The 23,481-nt window shown below is 29.2% G+C and overlaps 1 protein-coding gene across 1 annotated transcript; it reads left to right on the forward strand.

Annotated features, from left to right (window-relative positions):
- The first annotated feature begins 5,880 nt into the window (after nt 1-5,880).
- LOC136984001 (allatostatin-A receptor-like) lies at nt 5,881-21,974 on the forward strand. Its single transcript, XM_067280899.1, has 6 exons — nt 5,881-5,923; nt 20,252-20,722; nt 20,789-20,912; nt 21,011-21,225; nt 21,403-21,526; nt 21,602-21,974. Exons 2-6 carry the CDS (start codon nt 20,325-20,327, stop codon nt 21,971-21,973), a joined length of 1,233 nt encoding a protein of 410 aa, XP_067137000.1. The 5' UTR covers nt 5,881-5,923; nt 20,252-20,324; the 3' UTR covers nt 21,974.
- Nucleotides 21,975-23,481: the final 1,507 nt, after the last annotated feature.

Here is a 23,481-nt window from a genome sequence, read left to right on the forward strand (position 1 = left end):
TAAACAAAAGAAATGTTCTTTAGTATCTCGGTGATATCTTATCTAGAAAAGTATAATGAATGCAAATTTATACCTTTCTACACTGCCACGATGGAGTGTTGTTCTCGCATCGATCATGTGACAGAATATAATGAGGGGAATATATTAAAAATACTTTATCAAATCTTTCAAATTAATGAGGAAATTAGTTATTAATTAAGCAGATTTATTTAAATATAAGAAAATTATATTTTCAACGAGCAAAAACGATTGTGACATCGTTCGATGCCGGGCTGTCGATAAATTTAAAATATATGCTCTCGATTTTAGTAGAAACTTGTCCCTGTACATCAAAGTTTTCCTGATAACAACAGAATCGTGCCCGGTCATCTATGCAACTCCGTTCTGGGTAAAGTTTTTAAATTGAAATCACTATGACTTTTGATCCGGATCGGGAGTTCATTATATAGTTAAACGGGGCGTGTTGCCCCTAAGCTTATCGTATCTGATCTCGACTTTCATCTATCTAACACCGTTCTCGAGATTAAGGAAGGACAGACAGACAGTAGAAGTTTATAGGTCTATAATTTTTTTAAATTGCATCCCAAAAAGTATTGCTTACGTCTTTATTTGATGTTAAGACTGATGATACAAAGACACAAATTTAAAGAATAATCTGCAAAACAGAAAAAGTTTATGAACAATTTTGCATTATAATAAAGTATTTTTTAATACATTTTCTAAAATTAAAATTATAATATTTAGAGCCTGAAAGAAGTGAGAGAAAACTCTATCCGAAATTCCGATCTTTTATCAAAGATCTCGACGAGCTTCAGAAAAATTTGTACCCTTTCTTTGGGAGCAAATAAAACAGATTTTGCACTAATTATCAAAAGAAATTTTATTGTATATCACTTTTGGGTCAGGTTTTTATACAAAAGTTTAAATTTTGAGATCTTTTATCAAAGATCTCGACCCACAAAGTCCTAACCGTTTCCTTCATCTGGACCTGACTATACATAACTTTCATTCGCACAATATGAATTAACGGTATATAAAATTTGGATATAATTTTCATCCGAACATATCTAAATCTCATTAGTTTGAAAAACAATAATATCATTACAATAAAACCTCGATTTAACGGACAAAGTTACCGATCCGTATGACATATGTGAAAACTAAAACTCTCCATTTTAAACGTATTTTCGGCTCGAATTAGTCCGTTAAATCGCGGTTTTACTGTATAATCTATTAAATGAGAAGGCTATTTGATAAAATTCCATTGACTATTGATCCATTTCATGTTTAATGGGTTTCTTATCGATAGTTTTTAACCTTCTAATCATATGTATTTTAAATATTTTCTGCCAATTTGTTATTTTGTGTAGAATAATAGACGTTAAATCGATTGATGCTAAGTGTTGAGACTTCAACTAAAAGAAATAAAATAATAATAAAGAAAGAAAAAAAATTTTATATATTTTGACTCGTGTTTAAATTAAGGATAATTTTTGGGCTGCAATTTTCAAAAACTGTAGATCTATAAACGGCGTCAGTCTTTCTGTCTGTCCTTCAAGAACGGAGTTATATAGATAAAAGTAGAGACGAAACATGAAAGCTTAGGAACAGGAGACCCCGATTAACTATATACGAACTTCTGGTTTAAAATAGAAGAGATATTATTTCAATTGAGTCATGCTTGATACACGAGGAAACTGTTACTCTTTAAGCCACTTCTCAACAAAATATACTCTATATAATAAAAACATACAAAATATTCTATTTAATTTTTATGTATAATATTTTCTTAAAAAACTTTCTACGACAAATTCTCTTATTTTATACACGGATTAAGTCTATCGGATATTACATTAATAATGGCTTCCTTCTGTAAATAGACTGTATAGAATATAATATATCCTTTTATAATACTTAATGTAGAATTTTCAAACGTGAAAACAAAATATCTAAAATTGATTTTCGTATTCATATACGGGTAAATTATTTTTTAAATATATAACTTTTCAGTTGAAACTTATGCCAGAACAATGAAAAGTTTCTTTAAAAAAACACGTTTTATCCTTTGATTATAAACTTCCTTGTGGTTAAATTCTATTTTGAGCTCCATATAAAATAAAATGGCTTTAGCAAGTACTTCTTAAGTACTTCTTTATTAATGAGATTTCCAGCATATAAACAAGCAGTAATCAAGTTTAGCAAAATCTTATTTAATAATCTTTCACATCAACACCACTAGATGATTACTTTCTGATGCTAAACAGAGAAAGGAAAGACGATGAAAATGAAAACAAAATTATGAATTACAAAATTATATACGAGTTATTTGATCTTGTTCTAACAACAAAGTTAAATTAATTTCATCTTTAAAAAAAAAAAAAAAAAAATGCTTGTGTTACTTTGACTTATCGATTTATTTTTCCTTGTTAGATTAATTTGACAGTATAATACGTAAAAATAGACGAAAAAGTATTATATTTTTCTTCGTTTTCTATTATTTGTAAGTGTTTAATTACATTACTGTCATAGCAAGGAGGCTTATAATTTTTGAAAAAATAATAATAATTTTAATGAAAATATTAAAAAATCTAGCAACGAGTAGCGTAACTTTTCCAATTGTTATGAGATTTTATTTTTAAAAATGGGCAATTATTTATTATGACATCGTCACAACGCCGGGCTGCAATTTTAATCATATTTTAAATAATTTTTTTAATTTAAAACATATGTTATCTATCTCAAATTAGTAGTGTTTGCTCCTGTAAATCATACTTTTCCGTTAGTATTAGAGTCAAACGAGTCATCTATCTAACGCTATTCTCGAGATTAAGGAAAGACAGACAGCCGGACGAACGACAAATGTTGAGAATACATTTAAAAAATTTAAATATACTCGAGGAAGTTGAATTGAATATGTTCTTCCTACTTAGATTCATATTCTAAATTCATATGTTATTGAGGAAATTAGAATTAACTATATCTGTAGAATCTTGTTTCAGTTTAACACAATTCAACAATTAAATTTATAGTTATATTTTTAAATATATATATATTCTGAAATTCCTGTTTTTTGAGCAGAAAAATCTATTTTACAACAGAAAAAGAAAATATTTACGACCGAAGTAGAGCTGAAAAACGTTCAACACTGCTCGACATCTTTGTTTCTGAATATGACGCGAGCCAATCAGACCGAACGTTTGAGAACGTCACATAAGTCAAACAATAGGGCGGAAAATAAGATGTTGTATCTCTGCGCAGGAAATGGAAACAAAGGAGTGACTGAAACGTATTTTTCTGCTATAAAGGTCATTGAGCAAAAAAAGTTCTAGCGTGTTCCTACCTTAAATTGGAAGAAAACTTAATTTTTTAGCTCTGACATTGTAGGAAATCAATTACCTTTAACGTGCAGAACGTCTGTTGTGTTTCTAGGAGGTCCGAGAACGTTTGTACAAAATCTTTTTGTGGCGCTTACAATGTTAAACGTAATTATTCTTTGATATTTTTAAAGAAAAATTTAATTTTTACGTTTATAGTCAAGTTTATTAACCATGTTTTCAAATTCTTTTTCACAAAGGAAATTTTTTTTTTTATCAAAAAAATGGCGGCCGTTTAGAGAGGATTCGTTATTGGAAGTTCGGCTGTATAATGAAAAAAATTTCCAACTAAAAGTAATATTTCAAAATATATGACATTGCAAAATTTATTAATAATTTTGTGGAATAAACAACAATAAGTAAGTAAAGTTCTCTTACTGCCTGCGGGGAGAAAAAGAGTTAAAATTAAAATAATTTAATCTAAATATCTAAATTTTACCAAAAAAAAAAGAGGAAAAAGAAATGCCACAATAAATTAACGGAGAAACTTTACTAAATTTTGATAATTAAACAGTTTTTTTTATCACCAAACAAAAGCTACAGTAAGTTATTACGCAGTCTAGGTTTTTGCCTAGAACCTTACACTTTTAAAGGCTTCAAGCACGCATAAATATATGAATTCCCATACTAAGACTTGATCTAATATTCAGAATCTATATTAGTTAAGATCCTCAACCTTGTATCACGTCAACCATCAAGTGATACAAGTTTTACACTACGCTAACTTACATAAAAGAGTCAAGCGAAACATAAAATCACCACTAATATTGAATAGATTCGTTGCAGTTTATACTGTAAATAAGTATATATCGAATGGATCGAAACGGATTTTTTAATAAAAAATTTCATTAAAAATTCATCAAAGACATAAAAACCGAATTTTAAAATACAATATATAGTGTATTTAATCTCCTTCTAATGTAAAAAACAAAAGCAAACTTTTTAAATCAGTTTTAATATATCAATAATTAAATTGAATGCGAAATTAATTTTATAAAAAAGAAGAAAACAAAAAAAAACTTAATTCGACGTTAGGAAAAAGTAAAAAATTCAAATATAAAGCGCAAAAGTATTCGATATCGATTCGTATTCAGTTAGTGCTGGCACGTTTACTTCGGATAATAATTCACGTCGAACAATTATAATCGGGAATTACAACCAATCATTACGTTTCCTTCAGAAATTTAAGTCAGAATTATATTAATTATCGATAATCCGGCAGTAAAATGTATATATATATATGTGTATAGGAAAGTTTAATAAGTGATGATTGATGTACGGAAAATTTTCGGAATGAAATTGTGTACGGTATATGGGATTAAAGTTTTCGCTTTGGCTAATTAAATGGAAGGCATCGAGTGGAAAATTAACTATTTTCTTTAAGGTTAAAGGAAAAAAAAAACGGTGACGAAGAAAGAAAAATATGCGATATCCTTATCAATTAATAATTTATTAAGGAAATTAACGTTGCGTGCTTTATATGCAAATTACACTTCTCGAGTTTTTTTATTGTTTCGAAAGTGGAAAACTTATCAAGTTACATTTTAAACATTCTAACTTTTTGTGGTGTCTTTTTTTTTTATTTTCTACCTTCTCAAAATAGATTCCTATCGTGTATTTTTCTTTTTATATACTTAAATTTAATATCCTACTTCAAAATTTGATAATAAAACATGTGCGAGCCAGTACAATGTACACGGAAAATCTCTTCCGAAGACCGTTAATTCTGTTCGAACGGATTAAATAAAATGTTTAATGAAATTTTAAAACGTGTGTAAATAATAAAATAACAAGAAAATGAGATTTGTTAAATATTATTATCGTTACTAATGCAGATATTTATCGATATTTGTTATTGTTGGCCACTTTTTTAAAGGTAAATTTCGAACAGTATCGGTGATAAAAATCTATTATAGTGCAACAGATGTGAAGTTAAGCTTAAAAGAAAAGTAGTAAAGTGTAGACATCGATGAAAATGCGACACTGATGATCTTTCGCTATAAAGGAATTAATGTAGTGTCATCTCTGTAGATAAATTACTAGAGCAAGTACAGCCATTAGGTCTGATGTCTTAAACTGTCAAAGTGATGTTGCACTCTTCTAGCGAATCCATTCGTAAAGTCACCTGTCTACTAAGCCATTCTCCTTAATTACTCTTTAATTAAAAAAATGAACAATAAAAAAAACCACTCATCAACTAAAAGCTTGTCGTTATTTTTAAATTTTTAAAATTCCATCGCATCCAATTAGAGAATAAGGTGATTGTTACGTCATTAAAATACGTAATAGATGCTTTTAAATAGTATTAATGAGATTTTATTCTGTAATATTGATATTGTATTTACTAGCTTTTATGTATTTTTTTAAAATAAAATTAAAAGAATGTTAAAAAATTGCCTTAAAGATATTAAATTGTTAGCTTGGAAATGGAGGGATGAATTCGGTGACGTCACGCTTCCAACAGTTTCTATAGGATGGCAGCGCTTCTACATCCAGTTGGAACTTAGAATTGGTCAAGAAAACACGGAATTGATGCCTGTCTGATTCAAGTAAGTACAATTTTACAATTCGATTACTGTTTAAAGAGATAGAAATTTAAATAAACTATTTATTTATGAAGATTTTTAAAATTATACACGCGTTATTCTGTATATAAATAATGCGATAGAGATCTTAGATTAAAAGATTAATCGTTGGGTAAGTTTATTAGATGTTTAAATACAAGTTATACGTGAATTAATTTGGATATTAAACGTTAATCTACATCCAGAACTATCAACAGGTTGTGCTTACAAGTTTCAATTTATAAATTATAACAATGTTCTACATTAAAATTATATACAAAAGTTGATTATTAGGATTAAGTAGCATTTTTTAATCGATTTATCCTTAATTAATATTTACAAGCGTGCCTGAAACCTATAAAACGTGGTTAACTTAACTTCTGGACTACCCAATATAATATTCGAAATCTCTTTATGACTTCTTATCTACGTAATATTATAGAAAACAAATTATAAATAATTTATTCGTGTATTGTCTTTCTAATAGTAGCGTGTGTAAAGAAGAAACATTATCGGTCGAATTAATTGGAAATTAAAGAAGGCGTCATGGTTTCGGTAAACATTTCACTTTTATACAAAATAGCTCGTCTGTAACAGAGTAAGTGAATAGATTGTTTCGAATTTTCATACAATTTGGGATTGGTTGTCAAACTCATTATCCGGCAACATAACTATAGAGTAACAGTTGCTAAGAGATACTCCAGAATTAATTTAAGTAATACAGAAGAGTGAAAAGTCGTAATTTAAATGTTATTGAGATGATTTAAACATCATTTTCTCGTATATTAGTGTGATCCTATTTACTACTAAAAACATTAGATGTTGTAGATAACGAATCTAATGATATCTTTACAACTACTTATTTGCTTGAAAATTGCCATTCTTATCCATAGATTGTTAAATTAGAATGTGTAAATGGAACTTCAGTCGGGTAAACACTTGTTTAAGTTGAAATTTGTTAGAAAATTTAAAAATATATAGGCCTATAATTTATTGATATGATGCGCTTAACAGAGATTATGTATTGAGTAATACATCTCTATTGTTGTTATTATACACTATCCATTACGTATATGTGTAATTGAGCTGCAATTTTCAAATTGCAGACCTATAAATTCCTACTGTCTGTCTGTTGTCTAACTAGTTCCGTTCTCGAGATTAAGGAAGGACAGACAGACTTGTCTGTCCTTCCTTAATCTCGAGAACGGAACTAGATATATGCAAGTCGAGATCAAAAATGAAAGCTTAGAGACAAGAGATCCCAATTAAGTATATACGTACTTCTGATCTTGATCAGAAGTCATGTGATTTCAATTAAAAAGTTTTCTCCCGAACGGAGTTAGATAGATGATCAGCATGATTCTGTTGTTATCAGGAAAAGTATGATGTACAGGGACAATACTACTAAAATCGATAGCATATATTTTAAATTAAATAAGTTAAAAACTTGATTGAAACATTTATTATATAATTAAGTATAGATCATGTATTACAATGCAACGAATTAAGGACTATTAAGGATTATTTTTACTGATTAAGACGATGAAAATATTTTTGAATATATTTTGGCAATTAAAGAAAATTGCGTAATTTTTCATGCCACTCTTCTTTGAATTTGTTAAACGTATTTAACTCTTTTAAAAGCGTGTTAATGATGAAAAGACTTTCTACCGCATTTAACAATGTGAGTTTTCTATTTTTTTTTTTTTTTTTCTTCTTAACTTTCGTACAAAATTTTTTTAACTCTTCAATATAATTGCTAAAGTTCCTATTACATTATATAACTTCCAAAAGCTGAAAACCCTAAAGCATTAAATTTATTTTTTTTTTATAAAAGAAACATTCTTTCTTTGTATTTTATCTGCAAGAATTTGTCTTTTATTCTACTTTTTATAGCGTTATTAAACGATGAAAGTGTTATCGAATATCATCTAATTCTTCACCTTTTTAGAATCAAAGAATTGGGTTCGATTTCTAGATTTTCTCATCCTATTTTCTAAGGTATCGTTTACTTTAATAAAAGAAAAAAGGAAAGAAAAAAACTAATTTTCGTGAAGAAATTAATTTCCAAAATGGATAACACATTACTGTAACCGATCTCTGTTCCATTATTATAAATGATTAAGGTTGTAAGATTTGTTACAAGTTACAATTGATGATGATGTTTACTATTATTATCATCATTACTACGAAACTATCGTCATAATTATGACAAATAATTATAATTTAAAAGCAGCAACGAAAAAAATAGTATTTCTTATAGAATTTTTTATTTATTTATTTATTAGAAAATCTTAACCTTATTTCTATATATAAATTTTAACTTTAATTAGAGAAGATTAGCCTACTGAAAATTAATGTCTCAAATTGGGAAAAATAATTGCTATATTCTGGTTATTATTGTTTTTTTCTTTTTTTGCCAATTTAATTTTTTTTTTTCAATTCTTTTCTCATTTGTATTTTACCTTCCTACACGAATTAGAAGCGGTGAATTACTACCCTTTTGTGAATAAATATCATATTAATATGTAAAAATTGATGACGATAATAAGCTGTCATGCCGAAATAACTGCATAAATCTGATATAAGTAGTTGCCATTATATCAGTATCTCATCAGCAATCTAACCACTCTGGTGCAACATCATTTTTATATTGTCATCATTAGAAGCATTATTTTCTTATCCGTATATCAAGATTTTCACTTTATATATATATATGTGTGTGTATTTTCAAGTATGATCTATATTCTTTGTTCTAGAGTGGTATATTTTCTTTTCTCGTTTTTAATAACGGCTTTTTGATATAGTAACGGCTTTTTTCATATAGTAAACACTAATAAGTAGGTACTTTCCCACGGCACCAAGTGTAGTTTCTATTGATTCATTGTTTTGAAAGTTTGAGAATCCGAAAATCGACCGGGGAAAAAATAGAGAAAACAATCGATTTTACGAGGAAACAAAACACTAAAAGGAATGTTCGCTAAGAAGGAAAAGGATTTATAGGTGTTGTTTTTTTCACCCAGGTAAATGTTCTATACATTTACAATGTTACCAGGAGTAGATCGTCAGATCACAAGTTTCGAAGATTGTTACAGTTTATGGGGATTGTAGCCCTCTCAAAAATACATATAAATATGATAAATACTTAAAATTTTATATATAAATATTCTATTATTTTCCGATATTAAAAAGACGATAAACTGTCTCCTATATGCTATCAAATATGATAAAGCTGGAAGATTATAATGAAGAATCCTATAGCTCGGTTTTATTCACAACTATGAATGAAACTGAGCTGGAAGTGTCAAGTTTCGAGATTTATAATAGAAGTGCATTATTACTACGTTGAAGATGAAATTATATACTGTATATATCGTTACAATGATAAACACGTGGGCCTATAATCAGAATTTAAAATGAAGGTATTGAGAGTAGATAAATGTTTGCTATTTTGATTTAATAATACGTATAAACGTAGGTATACGCATTAATCTATAAGTTTAATATAGTTTTGTGATATGTTCTAAACAGTATTATGTAAATTTGATGAAGTATTTTGTGGCTCTCCAATCTAAATGTATAATAGCCAAATGTATGCTTATTATTGCAGAAATTCACTCTTCCTAATCCTGAAATATATACAATTTTACAATTTTTTTTTAAATAAAAATGTAAAATATTATATATTTTATTTAATAAATTCTTCTATGAATTTAATCCATTTACTGAACTCTCATATCAATTTTTGTTTACTTTAATTACAACAATTGCGCGTAAACATCACACCTTTCGACTAACACAATACAGTTTATACAGTAATTACATGTGTTCACTATGTAACCCTGATTTACCCTATAATTGTTAAATAATAAAATTTGATGAAAGAATAAAAGTTTTTCTTAATACACAAGAAACGAAATGAAATGAACAATCTGTAGTGTTTTGAGACTATCCTACGTTAGGGCCTACACGAGCACTATTTAGACTAAACATATCTTAGTAGGCGCACATACTTATCTCTAGCCGAAGAATTTTATTTGTTGAAATCCATCAATAAAGAAACAGAAGTAATATTGTAGACATTTTTAGAAAAAGCAAAATAAACAGGAAAAAATCATTACATTTTTCGCCTTATATGATTCTATTTTGCAATACTCATCTCATCTTACACTAGTTTATAAGTTTATTCGCCCACTATTATGTTATTACTGAAATTTAAAAAAAAAATCTAATATAATATTTTGATAAAAAGCCGTGTTCTTTTTTAGTTCCTACTTCCACTTCGACTTTCAGAAATGGATCTAACAAGTAAAAGTTTAATTTACGTCACGTTTCTTTCTATTAAAGTACCATCAACTTTGCTCTTACTAATATCTTTTTCTATATAGACGCCTGTTATGTAAAATTTTTTAAAACTTAAGAATAAGAGGACTGATACACTAAAGTGATATTGATTAAACGTCAAAGTAAGTAAGAAAACAACTTTTCAGGCATGGTATATAATTACAAGTTTGGATAAATTTGGCTTTTGTACGCTGATAAAAGCGAATAATGCAATTTTATGTGGGTGTAGTTAAAATAGAAGTTTCGTAATAACTTACTATAAGACTTATGGTCCTTAATTGTTATCTAAAATTACACTTTACGACAGAAGAGTATCATGGATTTACGGCACCCGGAGGCTATATATATATAAACTTTTTGCCTTATCCAAATACTTTATTACTTATAAACTCTTAAAATTGTTCAAAATAAGATCCTTCTTGTACAAAGTGTAATCTACAATGCTTCAACATTTGTAGGAATTGTTAACTTTTTACAAAAATTGCTCAATTGATTGTAAAAGAAGACGGTTATCAAAATTTTGGGTTGCCCTGTGTTTATATATACACAGGGCAACACAATCGTCGCAATAATTTTTTGCTCGTCCACTGTTAGGATAATAACAACAATTTTTTCATTCATAACCCCATTGTCCTCCTTTGCTGCAACTCTTATTTGCACCAGTTCTTATTTTATTAAAAATTCCTTTACACTTTAACTTTTATACAGCTATATACATTTAAATCTACATAAAACAGATTACCTAATAGTTCCAGTGAAAGATTTGATATTCGTGGAAGTAATAGTTTCGCCATTTTTCGTTTGTTATCTGGCTAATTGCCGCTCGTTAGGAAATTTGCATAACAGATAGAGAAATTTTCCGAGATTAATTTGCCGTGAGAGATTTAAATTATAACTTTTCATATTCGTATGTTATCGTGAATACTTTGAATCTGTCTTCCTCTAGTAGTAATTTGAAGCTTCATTACAATACGATATTTTGTTTTGGGAATCTTATTACCTATTAGAATAGGTAGAATAAATTTCGAACTATGGTTATTAGCAAATTAAATGAAAATTTCGAATAAAATTTTAAGTTTTAAATAAACCTGAAAACCAGTTCATCACATAAACGTTAAAGTTAGGTTAAAAGTAAAAAAATCAATCAATTAGTTAGTATGAAATCGTCACAATGCTGGGCTGTAATTTTTAATCATATTTTTAATTTTTAAAATTTAAAATATATGTTCTCGATTTAAAATATACGTTCTCGATTTAAAATTTAAAATATATGTTTTCGATTTAAAATTTAAAATATATGTTCTCGATTTAAAATTTAAAATATGTGTTCTCAATTTAAAATATGTGTTTTCGATTTAAAATTTAAAATATATGTTCTCGATTTAAAATTTAAAATATGTGTTCTCAATTTAAAATATATGTTTTCGATTTAAAATTTAAAATATATGTTCTCGAGTGTCTTGTCCCTGTACATCATACTTTTCCTGATAACAATAGGTAATGCCGGTCATCTACGCAACTCCGTTCTGGGGAAAATTTTGAATTGAAATCATGTGACTTCTGATTTAGACCAGAAATTCTTCTATAGTTAATCGGAGCGTTCTATCCCTAAGATTTCCATATCTGGTCTCGAATTTCATCTAACTTCATTCTCGGAGTTAAGGAAGGACAGACAGCTAAACGCAAGTGGAATTTACAGGTCTTCAATTTGAAAATTGTAGTCGGAATAATAGCAAAAGTTTAAAAAAAAAACTAAAAATTATAAAAATTCTCGATGTTAAATTTGATGTATATTTGCATAATGTTTACTTCATTCAGTTTATAAGAGGGTACTAAGAAAACGTTTTTCAGCTCACCCTCAATATAACGGGCTAATGGAGAAAATTATGGTCCGATAATACCGTCTGTATTGCATATTATATCCGAAAACACATGACCTACAAAACGAACTTAACGATGATATATGAGACATGAAAAACCACGTAAACAGCATATATGTTATATAATTTTTTTTTTATTTTTTTTTTAACCCTTGCTTTATAATGGGCACTAAGAAAACCTTTTTCCGTACGGGTTCGGCCATGCCAATACAATGTGAATTGCCGGGTGGTGAGGGGCTACTGGCCAGGAATTTGTCAAATTCGATCCCTAATCCCCTTAGTAGTAGACTGACACTTGAACCGTCTCGGCCAACCAACCGTCAACAGCTTGTATTGAGTAAATACGAAGAAAGCATCACAATTCCAAACAGGTATGCAACAATTACTGTCAACACACTATCTAGTTAACATTCAGCTCACTAACAGAAGCAATTCGATATTCTCGGTAACTGTAATTCCACTCTGACAAATGTCTTGGAACGACTGATTTGGTCCACTGTTGCCGAAATCAGTTATATCGGGGTGCGTAAAATGGAGGGTCGACTCCTTTTTTACACTAAATACTTAAAACTATATTATATATTAGAGCAAACGAAACCGGGATCATTAACAAATTAGTAGTTTTTTAGGTCCTGCGAACATTTTGCTTCGTTATATTATGGAACCTCAGGATGGACCTCAAAATTTAAACACGTGACTGTATTTACTCCAATCACTTTTATCTAAAAGTCAAAGTACAAAGAAAACTGAAGGCACCAAGCTTTGTTACGTGTTATTTTAATGAACTCTGAATTGTAATTTAAGAAAAAAAAAACATTGAATACAGTAAAAGAATGTTTATCTCGTTTGGAAAAAAAAAACATTTTATAATTAAATTTATATCTTACATTATAATTACAGATAAATAAATTATAATAATAATTACTTTTTCAATTATCCAGTTTCGAAAAGTTTTCTTTAATTAATTTTATTTCAAATCTGATTTCAAAGAGTTTAGATTAAGAAAAACACATTTAACGTATATTATATTAGGCTAAATCTGTTCTGTTAATTAATATGCGTATGTTACGCACATTAATTACGCATATTAACTACGCACGCACATTAATTAGTTTAATTGCTAAGAAACACTCTTTTCAAAACTTTTAATTTATTAAATTTCTTATATTGTCGCGTAAATCAAAGGAGGATCTATCAATAAATCTTAAGGAGAGACGATTTTTAATTCGTGTAATAAAATAAAATAATATATAAAAGCGTTACGGCTTTAACAATTAGTTAAAACAATGCTTTTTAAACTAAAATCCGTCCTAGTCTTTATATCTGTTTCGGGGGATGCACGAAACATTCAGAAGGTACAGTACGTCTGTCTGTCCGACGAAAGATTACCTTTTCAAGACAGTTTTTAATAAGTGATTAGTTATTGATACGAGAATTTTCAAGCTTACAGCAAGCTGTCTATAAATTACGTAACTCAGATATTGTGTGTTTGTGTGCAGGTAACCATTACTTTGCATTACAAGGGAGGTGTTTACAAAACGTTACATAATGCTAGGATCTTTAAACTGATTGATGTTGTTTGTTAAATATCTAGTGATTAAGCTATTTTTCCAAATGGCGACGACTTCTCAGATTTGGCTACGACTTTCGTAGTCTAATTCGCGAAATATTGAACACGAGTATTGTTTGGATATTTATCTCACTGCTTTCTACAGTACATTATGTACGCAATAAATAGTATAATATAATATTCAGTACCTCGTGCTTTGTACGGGGGTTGATCGAAGATATACGTTACGTAATTTTGGGGATGGATACGTTCAACAGTGTTAAAAAGTATAAAATTAGCGTTAAGTAATTAATGGACGATCCCACAGTAAATCACAAACACGTCGACTTTTCACATAACATTTTGTAAAATCGTTAAACATTTAATACTGCCCAAAACGGAACCCGAATAAATCGGAGATACCTGCATAAACGAAAAAAATTTTCGGTACCGTGCAATTCCTATTCACACAGGTTTTATTTACTGTATTAATAAAATTGAAACCTTAAATTTTCAGAAACAGTAATTGGACTGTAATTTTCAAATTGCAGACTTATAAATTTCCACTGGCATCCATTTATCTGTCTATCCTTCCTTAATCTCGAGAATGGAGTTAGCTGTATAAAAATTCAGACCAGATATGGAAATCTTAAGGGAAAGAAGGCCCCTATTAACTATATATGAACTTCCGATCTGAATCCAAAGTTACGTAATTTTAATTCAACAATTTTCTTCTGAACGGAGTTAGATAGATGACCGGCATGATTGTATGGATGATGAACAAGTATCATGTACAGTACAGGGCATGACACTACTAAAATCAACCTTTCCTAGCAAAATTTGACTGTTTACTTCTATGATACCATGATGTTCATTTGCCCATTTTTCATCTAAAATATCTGGTAATCTTTGCTTACATTGTTTTATTTGGCGTAAGTAACTATGTCTATATACAACAATATACGATTTTTCGATCTAAAGCTTTCTTTCGTCTATTTTCCATTATTTTAATTGAAGCTTTTTTGTTCAAATCTAATTCAGCGATGATGATTTGATTTCTTGTCAAAATTTCAAAAAAAAAACAAAAAGATTTCTTTACTAGTAGATGTAATATAGTGATGAGTACAGTAAATATTCATTAGATAGCAATAGAAAAATAATAAATGAAATCTCTATGGATAAGAGATACTGTAACTATCCTTCTTTCCTTTGTAGTCCTTACATGTAAGTTTGAGAATATCAATACAGCAGTTCTGTTAGAAGTGCTGTGTTGAAATATTTTTATTTAACTTTTAATAGAAAAATATTGTACGATAACCACTTCTCTAAACATTTCTGGAATACTTGCACGAACAACCGACAAACCGAAATAGTCCAGACCTGTAAATGGAGTTTTTTTGTGTTCTTTTCTTTGGAGTTGAAAGTTTCTTAAATGAAATTGTTTTCTCAACGTTTTCGGTTGTAACCTTCCTAGTTTTGGCGATAATCTTTCGGTACATTTCGATGTTTTGCTAATAAAATCACATCAAGTCGTATTTTGATGTTTAAAATAATTATGGGCGTTTAAATTGATAACTGTGCAATGTTTCACAACTCATCACCAAATCCATTTTTGCTTATTATTTCTGTTATCCGTGACAGTTTTCTGAGAAATTCAGTGCTTAACTTCTTGTATAGTGGATATAAAACAAAAACAGAGTAAGGATAAAAACGAATTTATCCCATGATGTTATTTCTGGTATACTTTTCTAATTTCTGATGGTTAGAAAAGAAGCATTACTGTATTTTCGATACAATTAGTAGGCTTATATAAACAAATCATTTTCCTCGCAAAGCGCTTTCAATCTCTATCACTAATTCTTATTTACACTTAGACTTACGTTGTTAACACGCTCAGACAATAGAAAGTAGTTTGCACAACGAATCGACCTTTGAAGCAAAGCGCTGATCTCTTATGATTCGGTGCATTAATTAATATATATATATATATATATATATATATACATATAAGCGTATACACTCTGTAGGTATCTGCAATTTTTTTTTATTTTTGAAGTAGGTATACACTAAATAAACAATACAAAAATGAAAACTAAGAATTTTATTAATTTAATATTTAATTTAATTTAATTTATATTTATTAATTTAAGGAGGAAATTTTGGGTCAGTCGCGTGCTGGCTTATGGCCCAGACCGGTTGACCCCCAATTTACCGAGCTAAAACATTTTTAAAGAATTACGTAACACTATTTTTACAATTTTCGACTACTTCACTTTTAGTGTTAGTACGGAATAACCAATATCTATTATAGGCAGGGGTTCCCAATTTTTTCTTGCATGCCCCTCATATAAAAAATATTGTTTCAGAGTTAGCCATAAAAGCTCTTGGGACGATCGCCTACTATCGCATCTTTATAAATCCCTCCCTGTCAATTCATGTACACTTGGCTGAACAGTACAGAACACATAAATATTACACGTTATTCTAGCAAACACCGAAAAGGAAACTACTTTATAAACATATAAATATGTAAAATCTTTATTTAAATGAATAATTAGCAAAGAGTAAACATAGATGTGTTTACATGTGTTTACATGTAATCCGCATTTGCGAACAAGACTTAAATAAACAAGGCATGTAAACAATTTACAATGAAACGAATAGAAAATCGATTTTATATATAAGCAAGCATACAAATCTTGCAAAGCTATTTATTTAAATTTATCAGTTTGAAACGCATAAGAACACGTTTCGTATACAGTTCATAACAAACGTCAACACGTGTGTGTTACATGTGCTCATATGTAAAAACGTAAACGCATGAGACTGTGTTATAAACACAGAGGATGTATACATAATACGCAAATGCGTATTTAATGCATATATATGCGTTCACGTAAACACTCATGTAATATACACAAGCACCTAAGTGTTTACATAAACACACGCGTGTTTAAGTATAATCTGTTTTTGTTTCTATCTACACTTAAAAACAGCATTTATAAAGAACTTGAAGTGAAACAGGCCAAGAAAAATCAATTTGTAATTCTTCTTTCTTATATATAAAGTATTTATTTCAATCTCGAGTTCATTAAATACATAAACGCCACATTTAACACACGTTTCAGTGTGCACCTCAACGAGATGATTATTAAACAATTACTTAACCAAAATAAACGTTAAAAACGTTAGATAAAAAGCTTTTTATATTATTATTTTCCATAAAATAATGAATTCTTTTATGGTTAATCCCTCTTAAACCAGATTACTTGAGAATAATGAGTAAAATATTCTTCACTACATCACGTCAGAGTTTTTTTTTTACCATGCCATTCTACAATATTCCTTGCAAATAATTAGATAGCCTATTATTAAGCATATTATTAGGACTAGAAAAGAACTTTTAAGAGAATAAAACATTTATTTATTTAGAAAATTGTTTTCTTTTGAAACGTATAAAAATAGACTTCAAAATTTTACTGATCGTTATCTTCTAATGTATCGAAATTTTGTTTTTCTGCTGTATTTTTACTTCGCTATTTTCTTAAAAGTGATATCGTACAGTAAACTTTTCTTAAATAATAAATGGATCTCGCATGTCTAAAAACATAATAAATAAATTATACAGTGAAAATTTTAACTTGTTCATCTGCTTATTATCAAGTGGGAATTCATCTTTCTGTTGAATTCAATGTTTTACAGATGTTTTTGACAAGGCAAGCATACTTTATTCATAAAAATTACACAGTTGGATATGAGGATCGATAAACTGACAGATGCTATTCTTTAAAACGAAAGGAATAACAAACGTTTCCTTACTACGTACGCTTTAACAGTAATTTATATTTAGGAAAAACTCCTCTATTTTTTTCTAGTTTTGGAGTGGTTTTTTTTCTAACTTTAATCTCGGATAAAGCTGGAAGTATAAGCTGTTTCCTTTTGCACATCTACCAATCTCTTCACGTTTTGTCTGAATCGAAAATAGATTTTAATGTAAATGATAATGCTTCATTTTTTCGATCGAAAACATTTGCTTTTCGTTTCGAATGTCTCAAAAGAATATAAAATATTATCTAAAATGTTGTTTTATAAGAGATTTTAAACAGTTCATATAATTTATATTCTATAGTAAATCGGTATCGGGAAATTAAAGTGCATTTTTTAATGTAACAACATAAAAATTTTATATCTGTACGGTATGTGTGTCTATTAGTTAACTATTTCTGCTTCTAACGCGTTTATGTGCAGCATGTAAGTATCGATGTTTATTAATATTAATTGATTATTTACATGTGTAAATGCATTTTTATGTATTGTATATATTTACATCTGTTAACTGTTTCTACTTTGAGCGAATAAGTGATTTGTATATGCATGTACTGTATTATTATCGGTTGTATCAGATTATATATCAGATATTTCGTATGTCTGTCCGTTTGTGTCTTTAAATTATACAATGTAATGTATGATTTTCTGTTTGCGTATGAATATAAACACATCTACAAATACTCCAAAATTCATCTTGGGCCCATATCATAAATGCATTCATGAGTAGTTTAATATGGGGGATCTTCTTTTATCAGCATCAGCATATATACAGGATTAATCACAAAAATTAATGCCGGACTGCAATTTTTAATCATATTTTTACTTTATTTAATTTAAAATATATGCTCTCGTTCTCAAATTAGTAGTGTCTTTTCCCTGTATATCACACTTTTTCTGATAACAACAGAGCCATGCTAGTCTATGCAACTCTGTTCTGGAGAAAATGTTTGAATTGAAATCACGCGACTTCCGGTTTAGCCCGGAAGTTCGTATATAGGTAATTAGAGCATCTTGTCCCCAAGCTTTCCAAATCTCGTCTCGACGTTCATCTAACGCCGTTCTTGAGATTAAGGAAGGACAGACAAGCGGACGAACGACGATGGGTTTTATGGGTCTAGTATTTTTTGTCAAAATGCAACCCAATAATGTTTTTATTTATAAAATTATTAATTAACTTACTTTTTATGATGAAATAAAAATCAATTAGTTGAACACATAGCTATACATTTTATACACTTAAAATAAATTGCAGCACTTACAGTAAATAGTGAAAGAAACTTTTATAGTCAACAGCAAACACGCGATTCGTATAAATTAATTTAGTGAACAAGATTGACTTTTCTCACCACTTTTCTGTTTACTTTTTAGTCATAATTATACGACATAACGACTTTGGTTATACTCTAATTACTTCACTTTACAAGAGGACACGATTAATTAACAAAGAAAAATCGATTTTTGCCTTATAAAAACTACGTTCGATAACTCTCCAATGCATTTTATGGTGCGATTAAGTCAAGTTTTTCCATTAAGAGATTAATTGCAAGAGATTCGTGACTAATTATTCAAAATTTGATAGCTTTCTATAATAAAAAATAATAATAATAATAATAATAATTTTAATAAGTTACAGAAAGTTAAGAAGGCCCAAAAGTCAACCAAAAAAAAGTGTTTTCCTTGTACAAAATTAGTGGAAACGTGATTAAGTAAGGAAATAATTTAGTCTTTACAATGCCACTAACAGACTTTCAGGCCACACTGCATATATTTCTAATTTTATTAATTATAAACTGAAATTTTATTGCCTGAAGAATTATCATAAAATTTAATTTTTGCATTCTTCTTCAATCCAAGAATGCCAACTTTAAATTTGTATTGAAGGGGAAAAAACGCTGATAAGGTAATAAAAAAAAAAATTTATTTTTAATTCTTCACTTTTAATTTCTCTTCACTTGTAGAGGCAATTTTACAAATTCTCTCGTTCGTATTCGTTATCAAAAATTAATTTATTCTGGTCTAAACTTTCGAGAAATTTAATTGAGATCGAAAGATTTTTTAAAATGTTTTTTTTTAAGAGTTTTTATTAATTTTTAAATAAATTATCTCGAGTAAAAAGTGTTTTATAATTTTAATGTCACTTCTTAAATAACGCAATTAATGTTACTATAGTAACTTAGTGTTTTGGATCATTTTTCATAGTTACACAAACTTAGTCGAATTAGATAACTGCTACTCATTAAAGTTTGAATATTAGGAACAGGAGCATCGTCGTGTGTTGAAGGATATTTAATGAAGTTCCCCTTGTTAATAATTTATTAGAGATTAGGTAAACATCCAATGTTTATAGCAATTAATTTCATAAAACTATTCAAAATGTACAAGCTCCTAAATCTCTGTAAATTCGTTTTAACAACATTTTCGTACGCGGTTCTGGAGAAAGAAATAGGAGTTAAAACATTAATTAACAAAAATTTAATTGTAACACAATTAATTTTTAATTAGCTTCCTTTTCTCTCATAGCTTATTTGTTCTCTTAATTCCTTTTATGTAATTTTATCGTTTTTACCTCCTCAAACAGCTTCAAATTCTTTAAATTTGTTGCTCTTAGTGGTAATAGTAAGTTGTTATAGACGTTAAAGTAATTAAATGTAAATAGTTTTAGATTAAATTTAACTAGAGATGATGATTAAGCTTCTTTTCCCTTGTTTTCAGGCTACTTCTACGATGTCAAGATTTTGTTATTTATCTGCTTTAGACTGAGTAAAGAAACTTGAATATAACTAAAATGGATCCAACCACGTGTACTGGAGTTATCTGCGAAGAGCCAACTCAGATCTATTTAGAACATCCGACTGATATGTTAGATCCCTCGACGCTCAATCCCAGTTTTGTTTCCATCATTCTCGTACACTCCGTCACATTTGTGGTTGGTGTAATTGGAAACAGCGTGGTTGTGGTCACTTGGACGGGTCTTCGTCCGTCCAGAATTCCAACCTGTATTTTTTTGGTCAGCCTTGCAGTTGCAGACTTGGTCCAGCTACTAGTATGCGTTCCCTTGGAAACTCTGGAGTATTTTCTCATTATCTGGGATGCCAGAGGTGCTACCTGCAAGATTCGATCTTACATCGAAATGCTATCCGGAATGGCATCTATTCTTAATTTAACAGCCGTCAGCTGCGAGAGGTAGGCACTGCTGCTATAGTAACCTGTTTATTGATATATGATTTCATTTTGATGGCTTCTTTCTAGATTTTTAGTCATCGTTTTTCCTATACAAGCTAGAAGATTTTGCACTTTGAGTAACTGTCGAAAGGGTTTGGTAGCGGTATGGACAGTTGCCACTTTTCTAGCATGTCCCGTTCTTGCAACTAAAGTAAGCTAATTCATTTCTCATATTAAAAATAATAATAAATTTTTAAATGGATAGTGACTTTTATACAATTTTTACTTATTAAATTTTTTTTACTCCAGAGAATATATCCAATAACATACTACAATAACAACACTAATTTAACATTATATTATTGTTGGGATAACAATCATTTCTTAGCTTTCTATGTGGCTGTGTATCAATTGGTGACAATGTTTGTATTGCCAGCACTTTTCATGTCCGTTTGTTATTTTTGGGTGATAAGAGAATTATGGAGTAGCACCAGAAACGTCGCCGTCATGACTCAAGTATCCAGGTAATCTAGACTAATGGATTTTTTTGAGTAAAATATTTTTAATAACTTTCTTTGCTAAACGGCAGATCTAAACAACGTCACTTTTATAATTTGAGCTTCTTTTCTAGTTCAGAATAAAATTCTACATAATTCTAAGCTGATTTTAAAACGATCAATGCCTGTTTCTTTCACCTCTAGCAAGGCACAAGTTGTGGCAAATTACAGTAGGCATTCCAACGACGTTCGATTCTCATCATCTGTTCAGAGAAAGCCTCATTGTCACCATCATTATGGCAAAGAAGTGAGTAAAGGAAGAAAACAAGTAAGTATATCAAGAAAGATTTGTGATATAAAACAACAACTGATATAAATATTCACCATTTAATTTCTCTCGCAGATTATCAAAATGCTTCTGATTGTAGTTATCTTGTTTCTGGTGTGTTGGGGTCCTCGTCTAGTGATGAATGTTGCCATCAAACAGGGACTCGATAACTTTACCCATTCGGCTTATGCGGCTCGTATTGTCTTTTATCTTCTACCTTTTATCCAATCGTCGCTCAACCCTTTCGTTTATGGATTTATGTCGTCGAATTTTAGGCATTTAATGCTTCATTCGTGTTTTGCCAAATTTGTCCAGCTGATATGTAGGAAGGAAAAGAGCAGAATTCCTTCTAAACGTAAGATTTACAGGTTTAATAATCGAGCCAACAGCGAACACTCCTGTAAAATTACTTCTGTGGATTTGGATGCCAAGTCTAGTTACAAATAAAACTATAAAATTATATTAAATATAAAACCGGACTGATTATGATATCGATAGACTTAATAACAAGGAAATAGAAATGGAAAGTGAATCTAATTCAATTTGTTAAATTTTAACAATTATAATAATTAAAGAGGAATGTCTTCACTTCATGGTTCTTTAATTTCTAAATTAAATATCATTGTTTAAAATGAAATAATATGAAAAAAATTAAATAAATACAAATTCAAACTCTACAAAATTCGGCTAACGGGAATTTTCGGTGTCTACGTTTTAATATATTTTCTACAATCGTGTATGGTGGCCAAACAGTCAGTTAACCGACTTTCTAAACATCTGTTAACTTAATCAATAAACGTTTAGACCACTCTGTTTATAAGATTTTTGATATTATTTACTATGTACTTCTCGGAGTTAGTTTAAAACAATCAATCGTGTTTTTAAAACACATTATTACATATACAACAACTTAAAAAAAGCAGAATGTTTTATAAATTATTCTTAAATTTCTTGGTATACAACATTACATACAAGATTGCATAGCTAACTCCAAACATGCCAATATAAGGGTGAGTAAACAAAAAAATCTGCAGTAAAAACAAACTACTTTATTTTTATATGGTCCATGGTCCGTATTGACTGTTTCAGTTCCGTTTCATTTTTTGGAAGACTGCTTATTTTTTACATCTTTTGTCTAGCTGGTACAATAATCGTTCGATTGGTCACAGCTGAAGAACATTTATAACGTTGTTCTCTTTGCTGATTTAAGACTCCAGAACTGTAATGTGCAGCTGAGAGGTCCGGCCAGAAGACATACGGGCCATCTGAGTGGTGTCACTTCAGGAATGGGATCAACCTCATCCTAGTTCACTCCTTTATGCACATTTCTTTGTTAATGGAGAGGTGAGAGGGTGATTTGAATACTTGAGATATTTTTTAAACAAACACTTTCTGAGTATATTTTGTTTTTCCAGCCTTTCTATAATGGTATAAACTGTCCTTCTCACCTTTTCCATATCCACAAAATGCTTAACTATAAAACTTCTACTCCTTTCTTCATGCTATTTGAAAAATTCGCTAACTACAATTTTTCCTTCCTCTTCATTAAGCTGCTCCATTTCGTTAACGTTTGAAATATTGTTGCCATAACAATACGAATTTAAATCTACAGAGTCTGAGCAACAATCTACACTAGCACGTTCTTAAATTTATCTTTAAAAAGATACCAAATATTCCTACTAAAATTGTGCAGAAGTTTACTTTATTAATTAATACACTAATCGGTAATAAATTTTAAAATTAATCGATTCTTTAAGTTATAAAATTAAGTATTTTTTTTCTAATTATTATTTTAGCATTCGTTAAAAAATGAATAAAGATTGTTAAATTGAACTGAACCAGTTCAATCAGTTCAATAGGCTTCTGTCAATGAACATTACATAAGTATATGTAGGACTATATTAGAATCGAAAAACGGTACGACGTTATACTAAAAATGAAGAAAGACATTTTAC

This window comes from Centruroides vittatus, unplaced genomic scaffold (genome assembly GCF_030686945.1).
Source record: "Centruroides vittatus isolate TY-2023 unplaced genomic scaffold, ASM3068694v2 contig_900, whole genome shotgun sequence".
Taxonomy (NCBI): Eukaryota; Metazoa; Arthropoda; class Arachnida; order Scorpiones; family Buthidae; genus Centruroides; species Centruroides vittatus.